Source organism: Mesoplodon densirostris, chromosome 7, assembly GCF_025265405.1.
Source record: "Mesoplodon densirostris isolate mMesDen1 chromosome 7, mMesDen1 primary haplotype, whole genome shotgun sequence".
Classification (NCBI taxonomy): Eukaryota; Metazoa; Chordata; class Mammalia; order Artiodactyla; family Ziphiidae; genus Mesoplodon; species Mesoplodon densirostris.
In genome coordinates, this window is record NC_082667.1 from 24,660,325 (window position 1) to 24,683,161 (window position 22,837).

General features: G+C 45.4%; 1 protein-coding gene across 1 annotated transcript in view; it reads left to right on the top strand.

The window, feature by feature from the left end:
* The first annotated feature begins 450 nt into the window (after positions 1 to 450).
* Positions 451 to 22,837, top strand: part of SLC1A2 (solute carrier family 1 member 2) — a 50,672-nt gene continuing 28,285 nt past the window's right edge. Inside the window, exons 1-6 of the mRNA XM_060103364.1 lie at positions 451 to 503; positions 2,170 to 2,309; positions 4,160 to 4,312; positions 6,167 to 6,417; positions 12,403 to 12,571; positions 16,953 to 17,079. Of these exons, the coding sequence (XP_059959347.1) occupies positions 2,180 to 2,309; positions 4,160 to 4,312; positions 6,167 to 6,417; positions 12,403 to 12,571; positions 16,953 to 17,079 (830 nt within the window). The 5' untranslated portion in view covers positions 451 to 503; positions 2,170 to 2,179. The remainder of the gene's footprint in view (positions 504 to 2,169; positions 2,310 to 4,159; positions 4,313 to 6,166; positions 6,418 to 12,402; positions 12,572 to 16,952; positions 17,080 to 22,837) is intronic.

Genomic DNA, 22,837 nt, shown 5'->3' on the forward strand with positions numbered 1-22,837 from the left:
TGATCATTTTCCCTGCTGTGCTGTAAAAAGAGCTTTTCCGTCTGTTTCACTTGGTGATGGGAGGAAGTGGTACTTACTGCTCACAGGTCAGAAAGCCCCCGTCTGCTTGCTGTGAGCTTCATGCCCTATTTTCTTCTTTAGACTGTCTGAGCGATCATTAACACACACGTATGCCAGATAGAGATTGCCCCCAGACTAACTAGATGAGTAGAATATTAGGCCATTAAGGGAAGACTAAGAAGCTTATATTTTGACTAATGTTATCATCTGGGCGTTCTAGCAGACCATGTCACATTATTCCTAATTTTTAAATATTCTGTTATTTATTTATTTATTTATAATTTTTATTTGTTATTGAAGTATACTTGATTTACAATGTTGTGTTAGTTTCAGGTGCACAGCAAAGTGATTCAGTTATACATATACATATATCCATTCTTTTTCAGATTCTTTTCCCATATAGGTCATTACGGACTATTGAGAAGAGTTCCCTGTGCTATACAGTAGGTCTTTGTTGATTATCTATTTTATATATAGTAGTGTGTATATATTAATCCCAAACTCCTAATTTATCCCTCCCCCCACCTTTCCCCTTTGGTAATTATAAATTTGCTTTCTAAATCGGTGAATCTGTTTCTGTGTTGTAAATAAGTTCATTTGTATCATTTTGTTCTGGAAGCAAGTATATTAGGCAGCCTGTTATGAAAACGTAAGTCTTGTGTTGGGTCCCTGGTCTTGACTCTGAGACTCTGGAAGCTAAGCTTGGTGTCTTGAAAGAATGATGGTGCAACTGGGTGTGTCCCTGAACTTAAATGTCACGCTTGTCGTGAATGTTCCCTGGAGAAAGGAACCACTTGTGTTGGCTGCCATGCCAGGCCCCCAACATACATTATCATGTTTAACTTCCACAAGGTAGGCCTCGAGCCCTTCTTTCTATAAAGCACACAGCTAGCAAGTGATAGAGTCTTGATTTGAACCCAGGCTCTCTGTTTCCAAAACGCACACCATTTCCATTATAACCAGTGATTCCAAACCACTACCCTGAAGAGTTCTGTTGGTTCCAAAGGAAGATCTCCCCAGTCTGTGGTGAGAATATCTGGGTAAAGCTGACACCTGCCTATCTGGGAAGGTACTGTCATTTATTCAGAGACTGTGACTTGTCTTTCTAGGTGTTAAAGATCTTTTTTTGTTTGTTACATGATGGTGGTTGTAAATGGCAGCTAACAAAAACATCCGAAGACATCAAAGTGAAAAATTGGCCTCCTTATGTTGGCCCCCAAGCTTAAATTTGAAATCTTATTGGCCTGGGAAATGACATAGTTGGAAAAAAAAACAGGCAGTATACTCATTGTCCTGGCAAGGGCTCCTTTGGCAGAGTCTTAGCATAGCTTGGGTTCACATGGGGTTTTTCTGGAAGAGGGCTGGGGTGCCTCTACGGCTGAAGGTGATCGCATGCTTCTTAAAGCCATACTTCTTTGACACTGGGTAGCGTGACTATTGGCAGCTTAGAGGAGTCCTGACAATACAAGTGACCTTTTAAAAACCACAATGGAATGATTTTTTTTAAACTAGATAAACCATCTTTTCCAAAAGAGAGGTGAAACTTGGACTATTATCATTTATGACTTTTCTGTGTCCAGAATGGGGAAGGCTTGAGCTCAGAGGCATTTAATTTAGCAGTGACTTAGGCTGTGACGCTCCTGACCTTAGATTATTCAAAAGCCATCTTCTTGCTCTTGATACAAGAATGAAAGAGCTCAGGTTTTGAAGCCAGGCATATATGGAGTCTGACTGTCCATTCCTTTTAGCCTGTGACCCTGGGCAAGTTACTTTCTGTAAAACAGGGCAGAGGTACTTGCCTCAGAGAGTTACCATGGTGGGCAACTCTTGGAAAAACCTTCCACTGCCTATGTGATGCCTTTTCTCTGATGATCCAAGATACTAGGGATAAAAGCACTTAGCGTGTTGGCGTTCGGTGTGTCCTAGTAACCTGCTTATAGGCAAACTGGAATTCAGGGTGCCCTGAGTTGCCCTGGTTTTACTTTCCTGCCCATGGTTCCAGATTCCCAGCTGTGCCTGGGGAAGGCTGTTTCGCCTCCTACAACCCGAGACCCTAAAACTGCAGAGATGTCCATCAGACTCTAATCACTGCCTCCCCTTCTGTTTTAGTGCCAACAACATGCCCAAGCAGGTGGAAGTACGGATGCACGACAGCCACCTCAGCTCGGAGGAACTGAAGCCCCGGCATCTGGGGCTGCGCTTGTGTGACAAGCTGGGGAAGAACCTCCTGCTCACGCTGACCGTGTTCGGTAGGTGACAGGCCTGCCCCACCCTCCCCTCTTCCCCTGGTCTCTCCTGGCTAAGTGTGGAAGCTGGTTCTGGAAGTCAGCCCTCCCCCTGGGAAGCAAGCCACACGCTCTGCCTAACTCTGCCTTTGCCCAGGCACGGCTGCCTCAGTGATACCATCTTCCCTGCTACCTGCCCTAGCCATATTTGCCTCCTTGGGATTCTTGTGGTTCTCAGATGTCAGTATGCGTGTACATTTCCCATGGGTATGTCAGCATGCAGATTCCCAGGCCCTACTCACAGAGACTCTGGGCCACTTGGAGTGAGACCTAGGAATCTGCATCTTAACAAACCTCCTAGGTGATTCCAAAGCAGATGGTCAGTATACCACATTTAGAGAAGTACCTGTGTCCAGATAAAGGCAACAGTTGCCCTAAACCCCACTAACAGGGCTCCCAAGGTCTAACCTTCTTCAAGCACCTCATTAACTTAGATTCAGTGAGCACATTAGCTAGCGAGGTCCGTGTGGAAGAGGCTTGTCCCAAAGCCTTGATCCACTCCAGCTCCACCTCAAAAGACTTACTCCCCTGCCTCTGGCCTCACCCAAGCTCTGGTTGTCCTTTCGTGTGACTGTTGATACAGACTTGGCCTTGGGTTTTCAACCAGGATTGATGGAAAATGGGGAAAATTGCAGTTTCTTATAGTGACAACCACATCTTTTCCTTTCTCAACCCCCCTCCTTGTTCTTCAACTCTTATGAGGCTATACAATGAAGCAATGAAGAGCCATCTACACACACACACACACACACACACACACCCGTCGTCCATCGCTTCTCCTTCGGGTCAGTCATCTTGGATGTCGGTGGACTAGAGTCAGGACTGGGAACTTGCCCCCCAGCTCAGTTCACTTAATAGAAGAAGACCACAGGCGTGGTAGGGTTTTCCAAGGGTTACCTTCCACAGAAGCAAATTTCATTCATCATAGGTTTTGAAGAAGTGTGTTTTTCACATGTGGAAGAAAAAAAGGTAAGGCTTTTGGCCATGTTACTCCCTTTGAATATCTGGAGTTAACACCATAGCCACATACCTAGTACCTCCCTCCCCACCTTACACCAGTCATGCTATGACCCCACTTGTGGTCTCCAGAAGGTAGTTTATGTTGGCCACCAGTTTGGAGAGATCCAAGGTTTTCTTGTGGAAGCCCTGCATATGCATAGTGAAAGGCTCCTGCTAGCATCTCTGCCCAAATTGTTTCCTCCCAAATTATATATTTTTAGACACCCCCCTTGACCTCCCCTAAGACCAGCAAGTCTCAAGATTATGTACAAGGACATAGAAGTCAAAGACAAAACTTCTTGAGGATAAGCCATGGGGAAATTATCGGAAGTCAAAGAAAATAGAAGAATAAAGAAAACACCCCATCTTGGTCACTTAAATGTTCCTTTTATCTGGGATTCAGTTCAAAAGGGAAGAAAAACATTCAACACCATGGAATGTGGCCAGCCTAGGCTGCGAAGAGAAGCAATATCTGGTGCTGTGGATTATTTCTGCTGACAATCTGTGACTCTGCAAGTGGATGATATCCTCAAAGAAGTCAGAGTCAAGTTGCCAGGTTATATTTCTCACAAAGCCTTGAGAAGGCTCTTCTTGACTCTTCCACTGCTGCCTTTTAGAATAGTTGGAGATACAAAGTATTTTCTCATGAGTCATGAAAATCAACTTCACTTTTCTAATGGTATTTTTGTTATGTGTTAGTCATCATCTGATGATGAAGAAGTATGAGGAAGGTCAATGTCATTGAACTACATCCCTAGAGCTATTCATTTGATGAGGGCAAAAGCTAAATTCATATATTCCCCCCTTTCTTATAGGTGTCATCCTGGGGGCAGTATGTGGAGGGCTTCTTCGCTTGGCATCTCCTATCCACCCTGATGTGGTTATGTTAATAGCCTTCCCAGGGGATATACTCATGAGGATGCTAAAAATGCTCATTCTGCCTCTAATCATCTCCAGTTTAATCACAGGTAAGACCACCTCTCTGGCACCGGGCCAAAGCAGGTCATACTCCCACTCCAGCTTTTGGATTGACCATAGATTCTCAATTTGGTTGAATCAATGAATGTGATCATCTGTGTCATTTCACTGCAGAGCCTTGGTTTTTCCTGTCTCTAAAATTGGGATAAGCAACCCTAAAAAAAAGAGTTTGCCATCTATTGGTTGGACCATCTGTCTGTCTAGCAACAAAAGATAAAAAGGAAATAGCCTCACATTAAAAGTGATCATATCTAGTGATTTTAATTTTTAATGTATACATTTCTCATTTCCCAAATTGTATTTGTTCAGAAACTGACAAATAAAGGTAACAAATAGAAAAAGAAATTTTCTCTTTACTACTTAATTGGGTGTAGAGGGAAGTGGGTATTTAAAATAAATGAGATACTAGATATGAAACCCTTCGAGGTTTTCAGAAGAAAGGTACCCTTAATGTATAGGTCATGTTCACTTGTCTTTTGGCTGAAAGAGTTGTTTTATTTGAAAGAATTTTTTCCCCTCCCTGGGCTTATACTGGTAGTTTCCTCCTTACCAAATAATATTACTCAAACAAGGTATAAATTGATGAAGTTTAGAGACGAAGCTCTGAGTTAGGGATGAAGAACTGGGCTTTGGTTTATATCTGGGTGCCAACAGGCTGGGTGACCTTGAGAAATCTGTCCCTCTGGACCGTCCACCTTATGAAGGTAGTGAAGCTCTGGTAACTCCAAGAGATTCAGATGGTACAGTCTCATAGCTGGTTGATCAGTGAATCCAGTGAGGGAAAGAGCTAGGACTCAGTGTCAGGAGGATCTTATCATTCAGCCCCAGATTGAGTGAAACTATGTTTTACTTTATATGCTCCTTTTTAAAGCAGAGAAAATTTGTTCTCCATGCCTGTTTAACAGATTGTACATTAGCCAACCTGGTAAGGAAACCTCACTTCCGTTGGCCAGAATTAGACTTCAGGTTGTAAGGAGAAATGTGTCACATATGGGTCAGCTTCATTCAGAGAATTATTAACATCAGTAATAACTTCCTCCCCCACGGCAAAAAAGACTGATCCCCAGAAAAGGTTGCATCTCTCAGTCTAGTAAAAGCAGGAACTGAAACCAGGAAGTAGAAAAACTGAAGAAACTACTGGAAAAAAAACCCAATGAAGGCTGGAGTTTTTGTGACTTGCTTGGAATTTCCGCTAACCATCACAGAAGCTCCTGAAATATAGATGAAGCTCCCACCCATGCTGGGTGTTTTGTGCACCTGTTCTCACATCCCTACTTGAGATCAGAAAATGTGGTGTCCATCAAGTTTCACCTCAGGGGAATGAGAAGGCTGTGCTAGAATCACTTTTCCAGACTTTTGATTTCATGACCAGTAATGTATTCAAAAGATGTTTTGAATACATAGGGCTACCAATCTTTTATTTTCCTAAGCGAGGACATTAAAACAAACAAAAAAACCTAACATGTACCAGGACCACCACTTCATAAAAAAAGGATATCTTAATATCAAATAAGCGGGAAGGACATAATCTCAGAATTAAAAATTGAAGAGAGTATTCAATTTTAACTCGCTATTGCAGACTGACAAAAAGTAGTCACCAACCAGTTTATAAACCCTGAACCAGATGTTCTCCAACTCTCCCCAGTTCTCTAGAATCTCAAAAATATCCTTGGAAAATTGAATTGTAAACTGTGGAATTGACCAAATATTCAGGTGAAGAAGCTTTAATTAACCATTAATACATTTGAGTTATACGAAGCCGAGGGTTAGTTATAGGTATGCAGAGAGGGGCAAGTAACAGGAAAATAATAGAACTAATACTTCTGGATTTCTTTTCCATCCAGGGTTGTCAGGCCTGGATGCTAAAGCCAGTGGCCGCTTAGGCACGAGAGCTATGATATATTACATGTCCACGACCATCATCGCTGCGGTGCTGGGGGTCATCCTGGTCTTGGCTATCCACCCGGGGAACCCCAAACTCAAGAAGCAGCTGGGGCCTGGGCAGAAGAATGATGAAGTGTCCAGCCTGGATGCCTTTCTGGACCTTATTCGAAATCTCTTCCCTGAAAACCTTGTCCAAGCCTGTTTTCAGCAGGTAACCTAGAGTTCTGATATCCATTGTTCTCCAAACTCCTAAGTTACACAGGTGGTAACTTAGAGGCTGTTTCAACAAATCAGCTCTGGGGAGTAATTTTTTTCATATTTATACTCTGCCTGGGGGTTGTATGGGGTCATCTGGGGCAGGAGTTTAGGATTGGAGTCGTGTTGTCTTTGTTTTTTTAACCTTCCCTTTCTTTTGCAGTACACTTAATAACATTTAGCTCTGGGATCCCTCCTCTTTTTTTCTTTGATCTCTTTTTCTTCTCTTTGGTTCTTGTCTCTGTGTCGTCCAAGGGGGCAATTTTGATCACCCTTGCCCACAATTCTCTAGAGTACTCAGTGGTTCTTGATCTTAGCAGTATAGGAAAACCACATGTGGTCCATTTAAAAATGCATGTGCGGGCTTCCCTGGTGGCACAGTGGTTGAGAGTCCGCCTGCCGATGCAGGGGACACGGGTTCGTGCCCAGTCTGGGAAGATCCCACATGCTGCGGAGTGGCTAGGCCCGTGAGCCATGGCTGCTGAGCCTGCGCATCCGGAGCCTGTGGTCCGCAACGGGAGAGGCCACAACAGCAAGAGGCCCGCGTACTGCAAAAAAAAAAAAAAAAAAAAAAAAAAAAAAAAAAAAGAAGAAAAAAAAAAAATGCATGTGCTCTACAGAATCAGAATCTCCAGGGTGGGCCCGGGGACTGGGTATGTGTCAAATTCTGGTAGTAATACATGAAGATTTTGGAAAGTTTATAGATGCACATAAAGTGAAAATTCAAGTCCCCACGTCACTTCCCTAGAGCTACTCATGTTTCCTCCTATATATTTTCTTTGTCACATATGCGTGTGTATGTGTGCATAAAATTAAAAAAACATTCAGCTCGGGTGGTGCTGCATCGTACATACTGTGTTACACCTTGCTTTTTCATTTAACAGTGTTTTAGTGTCATCTCTCTCTTTCGTTTTTCATTGTTGTATAGTATTTCTAAAGGATAAATTCTAGAAGCAAAACTGTCCTGCCAAAGAGTTGATATTTTGAATTTGCTGGATGTTACAAAAATAGCCTTACAAAATTTGTATCGATATATATGTTCCTACCAGCTGCACACAGGCATATATAGTTTTTAACACACGACTTTTAAAACCAGTTGATTCTGCTGGGTGTGTTACTGACCAGGGTTCTTGGACTCTTTAATCAATAGAAATTGATAAGAGGGCAGACGAGAGATTCAGGCAAAGCTTTATTTGGACTTGTGCTGCCGTACAGCGAAAACAAGTAACAGCTTCCCTCCCTCCCTCCCTGGGGTGTGGGGCAGGGCCGGCAAGCTGGTCCCTTAAATGGGGTGAGGGTGAGGATGGGTCCAGGGCTCGGGCGGGAGGGGTGGCTTGGGTGGCGTGCCTACCCCCTTGGTGGTTCTGTGTACAACTTTTGCTTTTGCTCCAGACACCTCAGAAGTGGCAGTTGGGTTTTGGGTCTTTTTGTATCTGGTTGTTCATATTTTGCCCCAACTGTGCATGCACGCAGTTATTTTTAGTCCCTTATAGTTTCTTTGTATTCTGCTGTTTGCCCAGGTGCAAGTACTGCAGCAAAGAGTCCCAGATATCCCGGGTCCCAGATCCCAGCCTCTCTCAAGTGGAACCACTGAGTTAGCTGCCCAGGCCCCCCTCGCCAGCCTGTTGTCTAGACCTAAGGCTAGTTTAGGTTTGAATACACCTCAGTTCACATTAACTCTGGTTGGAAGTAAATTAGAATCAAGGAACCTCCTTCAACCATTTCCAGGGAATCACAGAAGAATACATTGAGGAAACAGGTCGCAGAGAAGAAAAGTCCGCATTCCCAGCTGCCCCCAAAGTGCCATTGCCAATCACTGCTGAGCCCAGTTGACTCTGGATAAATCTGGAATACGGTCTCTGATTTCCAATACCACTTCAGAGGCACTTGTAGCTAGGAGCTATATTAAAGGAAACGTACCAGGCGGGGGAAGTTGGGTGGGGAGTGAATAGAAACAGTCTAGGGAAGGGGTGCTTACTGGTACCCTCTCTGTGCAATGTGCCTGCCCCTCAGCCAGCCTGCGTAGAAAGATGAGTTTGCTTGCTTTGGGGTGATAGACACAACCGGGTGCCAAGTCTATTCTTAAAGTATTGGAAAGAGTGCTCTGGAGCTGTAGCAGCTGGAGGCTGAGCTGGTAGGAGTCTGGGGGTAGGGGTAGCATCGGAGGGACGGGGAGGGACAGATTTGGGCCTCCCTTCTGTGCCCCATCACGACCACGCTCCATGCAAGAAGGAGTCCCTTTCGTCTGAGTCAGTGAGGCAGAACTGAGAAGCAGGCAGCACCCAGATCTGTTGCTGTGGGCTGGGGTGAATTTCTGTGGTGTCAGCCATGCTCATGCTCCCTGACCTGTCTGGGTGATGGGCAATCTCTAGTGCCCCCCAGGGCAAGGGGCACTGAGGGACACTAGAATAGAGGACCACGCCATTCCCTGCCTCACCCCTGCCCTGGACCCACCCCTCCACTGACAAAATTCATCTGAGGAATGAGCCTTTAGTCCTCCAGCTATAAGCCCAAGGACATGGTCCTTTGGGTTAGGATACTCAGAGAAATAATCATGTGGAATATTTGACCGCAGGGTGAGGGAGGGTGCAGATTACTTAAGCAGACTCCAGGCAGCCCAGAGGAAAGGAAGCTTAAACTAGGTGCAATCCCACAGGCCTAGGAGGGCCTTGAAGAGGGTTGGAAGAAAGGGAACTCTTTGACGGTGACATGGAATTACCAGAGAGAAAGGGTGCTGGGTGGTGACTTCCGTGCCCTTGGGGTACAGCTGGGAGTGGTTTCAAATAGCCTCTCTTGGGTGGAGGGAGCTTCAGGACCAGAGTTAGACACACAGACATAAAGAGAAAGGCATGCTGTCTCCAGTGCAGAGGCTCCTCCCCCAAGGTGGCAGGACCTGTGTCTCTGAGAGCAGGGAGGCCTCCTGTTCACTGCTTCGGGCTGACTCTGAACCAAGGTGAGGTTTCCAAGGTGGCAACAGGCTGTCAGGTGTGGCCTCACCACATTCATCAGGCCCAGTGAGAGTGACCACATGGGGTCCTTTCTTCCGGGGAATTCAGTGAACTGGGTTTGCTCCTTTGGCCGATATTTGGGTGCACAGGATGCCACAGAGAATGAACCAGTCAGGGTCCCTGCTCAGTGGAGCTGACTTACATTCAGGGACTGCGGGGAGATAGACCAGAACAAATGTCAGGTAAATGCACAAGGTACTTGAAAATTAAGGTAAGTGTACTCTGAGAGCTGGAGCAGGATGATGGGCTAGTAACTGGGGGAGACGTCTGAGCTGAGACAATAAGGGGTCAGAATGAGCCAGCCCGGGGCTTCCCTGGCGGTGCAGTGGTTAAGAATCCACCTGCCAATGCAGGGGACACGGGCTCAAGCCCTGGTCCAGGAAGATCCCACATGCCGCGGAGCAACTAAGTCCGTGCGTGACAACTACTGAGCCTGCACTCTAGAGCCCATGAGCAACAACTACCGAGCCTGCGTGCTGCAACTACCGAAGCCCGCGCACCTAGAGCCCATGCTCTGCAACAAGAGAAGCCACCGCAACGGGATGCCCGCACACCGCAACGAAGAGCAGCCCCCGCTCGCCAGCAACTGGAGGAAGCTGGCATACAGCAACAAAGACCCAATGCAGCCAAAAATAAATAAATAAATTTATTTTTAAAAAAAAGAATGATCCAGCCTGAGGAGAACTGGGGGAAGAGCCCGCTAAGCAGGGGCAGAGGCTCACGGAGGTTGGCAAGCATTTGGTGAGAAGAGAAGCAAGGCTGCTGAGTGGGGAGTGGAGTAGGTGCAGGAGGACCTGGCGGGCCAGGGTCAAACTCTGGTTCTTATTCTAAGAGTTTAGGCAAGGAGATGACTGTTTTTCTATTTTTAAAAAATCAACCTGGTAGCTCTGGATATAGACAGAGCTCCAGGTAGCTACTTACCTGGGGATCGCAGGTAGCCAGGAAGAGGAGGTGAGCCAGTGAGCAGGCTTTTGCAGGTTTTAAGGTGAGAGACCCTGGCGGCTGGGACTGGAGTTGGCAGCCAGCTGGGGTTCTTCAACCCAAGCAGGCTTGAACTGAGAGAACCCGGCCATCCAACCTTCAACTCAGCCGCTGAGCTGTGCTCTTTGGAAGCTGGATTTTGGAGCTGAACATAACTCATTTTGAATCCTGCTTCAGTAAACTACTAGTTGTCTGTCCTGGGGTTAGTTACTCAGCCCTGTGAGCCTTGAGGGGCTCCTGTTGACATAAGAAGTAATAGTTGTTGGGCTTCCCTGGTGGTGCAGTGGTTGAGAGTCCGCCTGCCGATGCAGGGGACACGGGTTCGTGCCCCGGTCCAGGAAGATCCCACATGCCGTGGAGCGGCTGGGTGAGTCATGGCCGCTGAGCCTGCGCGTCCGGAGCCTGTGCTCCGCAACGGGAGAGGCCACGACAGTGAGAGGGCCGCGTACAGCAAAAAAAAAAGAAAAAAAAAGTAATAGTTGTCAAAGGTGGAGCACCTGGCCGCCCCCTTGATCCTAGAAGCACCATTTATTCAGGCCCATGGCCGTGACTCCTTTGAACTTGAGCTTTGGCTTCTTTAGCCTTCTCAGGATAGGCCTACAGTTGGCTCTGATCCCCACTTTGTCCCCAGGAGGGTGACTCTGTTGTTCATGGAAGCTTCCCTTCAGATCCTTCCTGCGTCTCTCTTTGTGCCAGCGTTGCCCAGACCAAGGGGACCGTGAGCTGCCTATTCCCATTCAGCTGGGGCTGACCTTCTCCCTGCACAAGTGCTTGTGGCCAGGTTAGAACACAGAGTACCTGCCTTGCCTCAGGGAATGCTGTGCTTCCCTCTCTCCCAGTTAGGAGAGCTGGCCAGGTCAGCCTTGCTTACTCTCGGGCCCAGCTGCTGTACAGTTGGGTCCATAGAGTTTATCAGGCAGCACAGGTGGTGAAAGACCTCAGTGGTGGTCAGTGCATCTGAGTTGAGGTCCCAGTTCTCCCAATAATTCTATGACATCTGATGAGTCACTTGACTTCTCCATGCCCCCTCTTCTGTATCTATTCAGGCTTCAGCCATCTGTCGCCTACTACGTGCCGGCACTGACATTCTAGGATTCTGCATGACTTCTGTTTTAATTCCCCTGGAGGTAGAGTTTCTCTGGGCTTAGACGTGAGTTTTCACAGCATGCAGGGTGCCTGGCACCTTTAAAAATAGGGTGGCCGCCCCAGATGTCGAGGAATAGCATGAGAGCTTCTTAGGGGGCCGTTTGCACAGGGATGCTTGGGGAACATTGAGCAAGGCTTGGCATCACCGCCCCGAAGGAGTGGGTGTCTTCCCAACTTACATATGGAATATGAGCCAGTGACCCTGCCATGGGGGCTGCTGGCAGCTGGCACATCTGGCAACTACATGGAGCTTCCCAGCAGAGCCGGGCTCTGGGAGGAGCCTCAGTGAGAGTGGGCCTGTGAAGATTCCGTGCGACAGGAACCAGGCAGGGAGAAGCAAATCACTTGGATCATGAGGTGCTGATCTGACTTCCAACAAGACCCCTGCCTTCCTGCTCCTGACCAGATCCAGGACCCTCCACGGGGGCTAGCAGGGCATCCAGCTGGGTCTCACATTTGCTACTATCTCCATGGGAATGAAACAAGCAGACAGGCGTCCCTCAACTTGAAGCTTGGGTCCCATTACCAATCACACTGCTTATAGTAGTTACAAAAGAATGTTATAAATCCCATCATTATCGTGGCATAAGGACAATCGTATGCCACTGCATTTGTGCCATGAAGCATCACTCTGTCAAGACAAACATATAAAATATTCCCCAACTTCATAACCTTGTTTGGCCATTTCTTAATTATAATATTTTTGACATATTGGGAATTCAAAAATTTATGTAAGCGGCCAGGCTTTTGGTGACCTTTTACACCAAACCTCTCATCTTTATGGTTTTTTTTCCCCACTCCATTAGATTCAAACAGTGACAAAGAAAGTCCTGGTGGCCACTCCATCAGACGAGGACAGCAATACCACCAATGCTGTCCTCTCGCTGTTGAATGAGACTGTGACTGAGCCGCCTGAGGAGACGCAGGTGGTTATCAAGAAGGGCCTGGAGTTCAAGGACGGCATGAATGTCTTAGGTAGGCACACTGGTCTTCATCTCCTTGGGGGAGGTGCCTCTGCCGGGGCCACGTGGCCAGCTTTCCCTGCAGGTCAGCACCTAGGCATCCTCGCTTCCTTCTCAGAAAGCCGATCGCCCTGCTGTCCTGTAGGTGGAGCAAGAGGCTGTCTCTGGGGAGCGAATTTGAGGGTCACTGGGACTGAAAACTGAGAGGGGAAGGGCGAGGGAGACGGCAGGAGCAGTAGCACGTGGGGACGTGGCAGCTGGACTGGGGTATGGGCGAAGCGAGGGGACTGACATTCACGGGGCACAACCCCCACTTTCTGCGTGCTGTTGGCAAGTCACTTTCCCTGACTCTCCATTTCATGAAGTTACACATCCAATCCTTTCATTTCCTAAGCATTTCTTTTTGAGGCGCCCTTGTGTCTGTCCCAGGACTATGCTAGGCATGGGGGCTGTCCCACCCCAGCCCTCACAGTCTGTAAACAAACGCAGTGCTATCAGGAGTGAAAGTGTTGGCGCTGGTGCCAAAACGAGCTTGTCAAAAGGAGACTGTCTGGTTTAACTTTCTGGGATTTCAGTGAGCTTGGAACCTTCTGAGAGTGTCATCCCAGGGCTTTTTTGGCTCTGACATTAGACTGGTTTGTATCCAGTTTGACTGGTTTGTATCCAGTGGTCCAGATGATGGACCACTCACCGGTTATCTAATCGTGGGCTGGCTTACCTTTTATCTGTAATGTGGGCATGGGGTTGGCATTTCTCCTGTAGATCATTGTGAGGATTCAATGAGATTGTGCATGTTGGCACAATGGTACGTGCCATATGCTTTATCATGTGAGCCGCTGTCATCATTAAAGGCAGGGGGTGGAGTGCTAAGCGGCTCAGTAGAAAACACCCCACAGGAAATAGAGACTCCCCATTGTGTGGGTGACTCCAGTTTGCTCACTTTACTCCCCATCCACCCTGTGGGTTCACTCCCCCACCCATAATAACCCCCATCCATGGTTAGAATGGTGTCCCAAGACAAGACATTTGGTCATAAGCTGGGAGAAATGGGAAATCTATGTGGAAGAAGTATGTTGATCCATGCAAGCAAGATTTCTAAGGATTTGAATGAGAGCTGTTTAGAAAAGGTTGAGCTCACTTTACCATCTAGGAGATCAAATGCCCTTGTCTCTTTGCTAGGGGCATCAGATAAAATACAGGGTGCCCAGTTTCATGTGAATTTCAGATAAACAACAAATAATTTTAAAGTGTTAAGTATGTCCCAAATATTGCATGGGATATACTTGTACTAAAAATTTTTTTTCATTGTTTTTCTGGAATTCAGATTTTACCTGGGAGTCCTTTTTGTTTGTTCTAAATTTGGTAACCGTTCTCCTTACTTATCCAGAATGGTGGAGACACAGAGGGGGAGGGAGAAGGATTGCCGGACTAGTGAAAAGTGTCTTTTTCTTTGACCTGGCAGGAAGCAGAGAGTGAGGGAAGAGATAAGCTGACCGGGTTGCCAGGCAACAGAAGATCAATAAACATTGCTGACAACCAGTGGGAGGCGAGAGGAGGAAAGAGTGAGGAGAAAATAGGAGAGTTCCTCTGAGAAGGAGGGTTTGCAAATATCCTCAGCATCCAACCCTGAGTGGCTCTTCTCTCCCACTGTCCAGATATCTGTGATGCTTTCAGGCATTCCCAAATCCCCTTGCCCCCCAAGGCAAGGTGGCCCCACTATTTTCTACTGTGGCCATGAGTAATGGGGCCAGAGCTTTGGGGTTAATCATTCAGAAGACTTTTGTGGTCATTTCCAGAGTCCTGGTGGATTCTGGGAAGTCACATGACCTTTGGCTGTACCAGGGAGTTTCAACACAATTCAGGACTCTCTCAACCCCAGCGACCAAGTCTAAGAGGGCTTTGTTCAAATGAAACACCCCTGTTCCAGCGAGTTCAATGAGGCAGTGTTTACAGAGGGAAATGCACAAGCTGGCTGTGGGTTTCCAAGTGCAAATTGAGGCTCTGGAAAGCCAAGGGAAGTTAGACTGTTGAGAAACTTCCCACTTACAAATCATGGCTGAAATAAGGTTCTTTCCATTGTCTTCCAAGGGCAGAGATGGTGGCCTTTTTTTTTTTTTGGTTTTGGTTTGTTTTTCGGCTTTGGAAAGTCCCAAGGATCAAGCATTGCAAGAGTGAAGATAAAAATCCTGGCTCTGGCCCCTCACTTCTTTAAAGACTCATTTCTTTACCCCCCAAACCTCCAGACTGCTCCGGGCTCTACTTCAATCCCAACCACTTAAATCAACTCCTGTGAGAGAGAGCTCCTTTCAACTTCTCTCTCTTACACTCATAGAAATGGCCCGTTTCTGGTGACCCTGCCAGGGGAGCTACTTTATTCTAGTTCTTGGTGACCTTGAGACCTTGAACATGTTCTCTTAAAATTTCCAAATGGAATAACCAAGTGATACTAGCTATTCTCAGCAAGAATGTTCACAGATTATTGCTCACCACACACCTAGCAAACTCCTCTCCATGGGCTTGATGAGAGCTTGAATTTGATTTCCTCCATTACCAAAGAACTAGGTCACTCTCTCCTGTCACTCTGATTCTAGGTCACGCTAATTCTCATTAAGCCTTTGTGTTCATGGCCAATAACTCACTTGTAAGTCACTAGTTAATCTTTCTGGCCAAGAGCTAAAAAGGGAAAATATTAACTACCAAGGATTAACAATTTCAGTTAGAATCTAGCAAGTGCTAGATTCTTTTTGCTGAGGGTAGCAAAGGGTAGTTGAACAGTCTGGGTTGACATGTGCTTAGTGTGGGAGGTGTGTGGTTTTGGTGACTAGAAAAAAGGTAAAAGCAGAGGTTCAGAAAGAATTTTCCCCTAAGAGAATCATATTATAATGCTATCATTTACTTTGATACAGCTCAAGACTGCAGGCATAAAAGGATGGACACAATAGGAAATTGGATGGAATAGGGAGGGACTGGAAATGAAGTCTGCCAAACTGGGACAGGGTAGGTGTAAGGAGAGGAGGGAGAGAGAGGGAAGAGTGGATGGCCCATACCGCAGGTCAGAGAAAAAGTCAGATGGGCAAGCGAGGGCCTGTTGCCAAGGGGACAATGACATTGATTTATAGTCCATGCAAATCTTCAGAGTTGGAGCCCCAAGACTGACAATAACAGATTGGGAGCTGGGGGGCGCATGATGACTGGTTATCAGAAATCCAGAGAGCCTTCAGGTAGTAACAGGGACATCCGTTAGCCATGTAGTGTGCCCCAGTCCCTGGGAGGGTCTGGGTGAGACTCCAGGGTGAGAGGCTGAGGAAGAAGGGTGGGACAGAGTGGAGCCAGAGAAAATATTCTGGGGAGAGAGAAGCCAGGTCTTGCCTTGGAGGAGCTAACGTATCAGGCAGGTTCCCTGGACAGATACTGAGGGAATGAGGTAAAAGGTAACATGGAAATAAGACCCAAGGTTGGCTGTTGGGCTTGGTCCAGGACCTAGTGCAATTTGATGCCAGCATCAAGAGGTGGGGACAGGGTTCCTCAAATCCTCCTGGCCTGGGATTAGATTGACCCTGGGGGCTGGGGGGAGGGGGGCTGCATTTAGATGGAAGTCAAGTGATATCAAGTGAAGGGAGAAGAGGGCCAAGGGGCTAGGAAGTAACAGAGACTATGTTCTCACTTTATGATCCTGAAAAAAAAAAACCACAATAAAAAAGAAAGCATTCTAACCATTTTGACCATGGAAAGAATGATGATGAATTAATAAATAACAGGTTAAATCCAAACAAATTGGGTCATTTGGGGTTTCCCAACTCTTTTGGATTTTTCATTGCTTTCCCTTGGATTTTTCAAGATTCTTCCTCCTCCAATTAGGCACACAGCAATAGGAAAAATATTTTATGTTTAGGATTTTCCTAGAGTGAAACATACCAGCCATGCATTAACTTGGGATAACACCAAACTAATACAGACATAACCCTGGCAGAGACTGAATTGGCTAATTGGTCTCTGCTATTCTAATATTGGCTCCAAAGTTTGCATGATAATCCCCAAGTCCCAACAAGCCTTCCTTCTTTAATCTATGTACTAATGGAATCTGCTTCCACATGATTTCATAAGTGAGGAGGAGAGAGAAGAGAGTACTTTTTAGTTTGGAATGAAAATGAATTCCTTTTCTGCAAGGAACTAACCTGCTTACAGTTCAACTTGCTCATGTGGAAAGTATTCAGAAAAGCCATAATTATCCAGGGGAAAAATGTGAAACGTAATGCTTTTGTCTTTTAAGGCCTAATTTATAGGGTAACAGGTGGTAAGAATGTGGCTCCATACACGGGGGATAGTAATGAACAAGGGAGAAGAAACACATACTTTGTAATTTGTCCTTCTGTGTCCTGTGATTCACCCAACAGGTCTGATAGGGTTTTTCATTGCTTTTGGCATTGCCATGGGGAAGATGGGCGAGCAGGCCAAGCTGATGGTGGAATTCTTCAACATTTTGAATGAGATTGTAATGAAGCTAGTGATCATGATCATGTGGTAAGTGGGCTTGTTCTTGCTTCATGGTGGTGGGGCGTGAGATGGCCTTGGGGTCGCCAGAGGACACTGGAGCCCTCCCAGCAGGAAAGAGTGGGCAGGCGTGAACCAAGCAAAGGGCTCTCCAGAAAGACTTTGAGAAAGGGATGAATATCTCTTTTTTGGAGGTTTCACTAGAAAATGGGCTGGAAAACTATAGCCTGTGGGCCAAATCTTATCTGCCATTTGTTTTGTATGGCCCGTGAATTAAGAATGGGTTTTATGTTTTTATTTGACTGAAAGAAAAATCAAAAGAGTAGTAATATTCCACAACACGTGAAAATTATGTGAAATTCACATTCAGTGCCCATAAATAGCTTTGTTGGAACCCAGCCATACCTATTTGTTCATGTATTGTCAAGGGTTACTTTTGTGTGAAAAGACAGAGTTGAGTAGCTGTGACCAAGACTGTGTGGCCTGTAAAGCCTAAAATATTTAGTACTTGGCCCCTTACATAGAAAGGGATGGCTCCTTCCATCCCTGCCCTGGAAGAAATGACTTAAAAAAAAAAAAAGAAAAGAAAGGACAGAAAAGTTGAAGAAAACAATGAGTAATCCTAAAACTGAGCAGTATCAGAATACACTACACTAAGACAGGGCCAAGATCTCAGGGATATGACATGACCCAGGGTGTCTGGAAGAACCACTGTGCCAGTATTCTGGTATCCAAAAGCAATGCACCTTAGACCTGGGTTACTCGTGACTCATATAGGAAAAAAAAAAAAAAGGAAGTTCTCAGGCCATGCAAGAAAAAGTGAAATCACAAAAGATTAGAACTGTAAGTGCTCTTGGAAATCTGGTCCTACTCTCTGGTTTTACAGCAGAGAAAACTGGTCTAGAGACACTAAATCTTGATTCTTTAACATCATCATGATCATCATCATCATAAAAACTATCTTTTATTGATTTCCTCTTATCTGCCAAGAGCCATGATAGTGCTTCATACCTATCAAATGTAATCCCCACAACCCTGAAAAAATGGTGTTATGGTTCCCATTTGACAGAAAAGGCAACTGAGGTGCACTGAGGTGAATTAACTTGCTTAAGAGTATATAGCTAGGGAGAGGAAGAGCTGGAGTTTATGCTGGTATCAAAATCTTTGATATGTAAGTGAGTGGGGTTTTTTTGTTGTGGTTTGAATCATGTAAGCAATACTGTCTCCACTTCATGTGTGTTTATGGTCATTGGTTCTGAAGTATAGGGTAGCACAGAGCATAGGTGTTCTCTCCTTCACCAAGGAAATTGTGTCACCTCCAGTCACTGGAAACTTCTCGTGTCCGGTATCTATCAGACAGAAAGATTTTTACATACGTTCATTTCAGACCCCTATGACGGTCCCATATGCCGGCCTAGAAATAAGGCCAAACCACATGTGTGCTCTATTTGCCACAGGAATTCTGCATTACAGATTCCCGGTGCTCCCCACCAGCCTCCCCACTCCGCCTCTGATCCGCCTCCGATTCCATGTGTCTTCCCCTGCAATTCCACCTTCTTTCTCTCTTCTTCCTTTCCTTGGCCCTTACTCCCAACTTACAAGGGCACAATCTGTTCTCGACTTGTATTTTATCTCCAAACCTGATGATGTGCCTGTAGTAAATTCTTATTAAAACTTTAGGAATGAGGGGCTAGCTGAAGGCCCCCCAGGGTCCTAGATCAAGAAGATGTTTCCCATGATTTCATGAACCATATTTAATAGGTCTGGCTGGTGTTGATCATTGCTTTCTTGTACTTTAGAAACATGGAAAGGATGCTAGTACAATAATGTGTTCTTTTCGATTATTGTACCGATTCTTCAACTTCCCAGTCAATGCTAGATTTCTGAATATTTCTTTTGTGTGAAGATTTAAAGTCACACACGATTTCATGCTGTAAAAATATTTTAAAAGTCTTTTAAATCCATTCTGAGCTTGCTGAGAGATTAATAAATGGTAATATATGAAGCAGAATAGGCCTCTTGGTTTTAAACCTTAGGATCTGCCTTCATTTCCTAAAATTCCTAGCAGAGTAAGCACCCTAACTCTAAATATGCAGTCCACTTTTCTGTATTATGATGCCAGCGACGTGGGTAATGTATGAAGATTCCTTCCTTTATCCATACCACTGTCATTTCCACTGAGCCCTTGAAGCAGAGGGAATCTTCTAGGAAATCAGATGAGTTATGGGATAAAGTGTAGCCTCCCTTCTCTGCAGGGATGGAGTGGGTGTGGATTGAGAAGTTTCCTCTTCACTGAAACCAAATCTCCTAAAGATTTAGCATCATATCCCAGGAGATGAAGAGCAATTGTGAGTCAGGAATAAGACCTATCGAACAATTTCTGACAGCTGTTGGGTTACCTCATCTAGGCTAACAGTCTGGAGGGTGTAATATGATGTGAGATGCCAATCCTACACATTTCTTTCATTCTTTAGCTGCCTCATCAGCAAGTGAAAACAATGTGTGTGAGAAGGTTCTGGATAAAACAACCAACCACTCCTTAACTGACACCCTCAAAGCTTAAATCATCAGAGTTCTTTCATAGTCTTCTCTATGTGGTAGTAAGAAGAGTAGTAATAGCAAAATGCATCTTTGAGGAGATTACTATTATTCTAACAATAATTATTATAAAATTATAACAGAATTATTAAATTCTTGCTATATGCTCAGTACTTTTTCAATTACTGTCCTGTACCTATTATCGAGAAGATAATACTATTACAATTATTGTTAACTCACAACTAAGATTTACCAGATTCCTACTGTATGCTTAATACTATTCCAATACTTTACATGCATTGACTCATTTATTTTTCACAATAATACCTAGCAAAAATAGGTACTTTGGTGAGCACTATTTTCCAGAGGAGAAAACTAAGCACAGAGGTTAACTCATTGCACAGCCTAAGTAATTGGAATTATAGAGAAGCATTACCTTAATCAACTTCCATCTGACCTCAGACTGGATTGAACCCAGGATCCTTCTCTTACTAGCTGTGTGACTCTAGGTAAGTTAGAAACACTCTAAACCCCTCATCCTGATCTGTGAAATGGATTGATCATAGAATCCATATCATAGGGTTGCTGTGAGAATTAAGTGAAATTGTGACCAATAGTTATGGAACATTTCCTATGTGCCAGGACCTGTCTGAACATTTTGAACTAGCATTATTATTGTTGTTACATTGTAATTACCATTATTATCAATTCAATCCATAACCCTTTGCTTCTCTGTATTTGTGAATTCCTTAAGAATCCTGCAAAGCCCTCTGAATCACCAAAAAACAAAAAGAAAAACTTTCATTTCGGTGTGATTTTCATATCCTCATTTTTTCACAAAGTGCTTTAAAACATACTTTTCAAAATCTACAAAACTTAAATAGAAAGTAAAACTTTTCATAATCTCACCACCATAGAAACATAAAGTGAGAAGTGAAATCTCTGCTCACTCTTTCAATTCTCCCTCCCAGTTAACCCACCACCACCATCATCCGTCCATCCACCAGTCCACCCATCCATCCATTCATTCCTTCACTTCCTAAATACTTTTGAGCACCTCTTCCATGCCGACAGCAATTTTAGGCACTGGTGATATAATGGAGCCTGGAGGCTCCATGAACTGACTTTCACTCTATCCTGATGAAAAGTTCTAATCCTCATATGGTAACTCCCAGCAAAAGTCACTTCTCGGATAGCCAGAACCTTTCCCTAAGTGGACTGGAAAAATGGAGATTTGTGTTACTTCCTTGCCCTGAGTACCAAGAGCACCTTAGGTAACTCTTGGAATGTATGTTTAAGTCTTTATTGACAGACTCTTCCAACTCTGAGTTCTCTCGAAATCTGTCCCAAACTGGCAGAGTGGTGTTGCTGTTGGCAACATGTGAGACAGAACCAGAGTGGCTTTATGGCAGGACTGGGAAAGTCCCTCCACTTTCCTCCACTCCAGGTGTCTGGCCCACCTATTCCTGAAAGTCCCAAATTGATCGCTTTAGTGGGTTAGAACCAAAGGCCTTGAATAAGATGCAGCTAAATAAAGTAAATGGTTTCCAAAGACTAACCAAGGACTATCTGTATTTCATCAGTTGCAGATCAGATTTTATCCCTGGAAACACTGATTTATTTGGAAACATTGATTTCCAAACACATCAGAATTACCCGGGAACTTGTTTGAAATATAAATGTCCCAAGGCCAGCTCCGGGAAATTCTAACTCAGTAGGTATGTGGTGGGTCAGGGGATCCATATTGTTTCAGGCAGGCCAGGTAATTCTGAGGCAGAAGTCTAAGGATGCAGTGACTGAGTTCAGGGTATGTTAGGGCTGTGGATGAGTCTGTTTGTGGAGTAGAGAGCAGACCTGAGGGGGCATCTTGGCTGGAACCTTAGGTTGACAAGGACTGAGGCGCAAAGTGGGCAGAGGCAAGAATGGGTGATGCAACAGTAAGAAAAAGATGCCACAAGCCAGTCCTGGATGAATTAGTGGCTTTGAAAATGAAGCCCAGAGCTGAGGATATAGCCAGTCTCAGGGCAGCGTGGGAGCCATTCCCTCTCCCAGCTCTGTAGTTATGTCCTTCTAATTTAGAAGCTGGTCCAACAATTACTGGGCATCACTTGGCTTCAGGACACTCACGGGAGCCCTCAGCCTTTTTTTTTTTTTTTTTTTTTTTGGCGGTACGCGGGCCTCTCACTGCTGTGGCCTCTCCCGTTGAGGAACACAGGCTCCAGACACGCAGGCTCAGCAGCCATGGCTCACGGGCCCAGCTGCTCCGCGGCACGTGGGATCTTCCCGGACCGGGGCACGAACCCGCGTCCCCTGCATCGGCAGGCGGACTCTCAACCACTGCGCCACCAGGGAAGCCATCTCAGCCTCTTTTTTGCACTTTAGTTTATGGCTTTGTTTGCTTCATCTCAGAAACTTTAAATGGTGACCTGGAGCCCTGAACATTTGCCTTCTCTTTTCCATTGAGTACATTTTCAACAAGGTTATTCATTAATATGGAAACCCAGGAACTCAGAAGCTCCAGCTCCTGAGTGGAGGCTTAAGCTACCTGCTTTGAAAACAGGTGCAGGGGGGCTTCCCTGGTGGTGCAGTGGTTGAGAGTCCGCCTGCCGATGCGGGGGACACGGGTTCGTGCCCCAGTCCAGGAAGATCCCACATGCCGTGGAGCAGCTGGTCCTGTGAGCCATGGCCGCTGAGCCTGCGGGTCCGGAGCCTGTGCTCCGCAACAGGAGAGGCCACAACAGTGAGAGGCCTGCATACCACAAAATAAATAAATAAATAAATAAATAAATAAAAATTTTAAAAAAAGAAAACAGGTGCAGGGAAGTAATGACCCTAAAAAACAATATAGAACAAAGTCTCTTTCCCTGTCCTAATTAATGCTCATTCTAGTTCCAGAGACCAAAGTGTTTGGGTTAACTAGGGCCCCTGCTTGCCATATTTATTTACCCTAACACTCTACCTTCTGGCCTTTGAATGACACTGTCCATTTATAGTGGGGACTCAGGTTTCTCCCAGCGAGCTGAGTGCTCTGGAGATAACCTGTTACCTCTCTCTAACATATGGCTCTGGCAGATGTGTTCTCCAGAGGTCTCTATAGCTGGTCTTGCTTGGCAAAAGCCTTGAAAGCATTTTCTCTCCATTTTACAAATCGCTTGTCCTAGAAGAGCAGGAAAATTGAATGGCACCCAAAACAGCCGGTTTTGTGTTTTTCTGGACATTTTAAGGGGTGATTGGTGCCTGGGAAAGAATT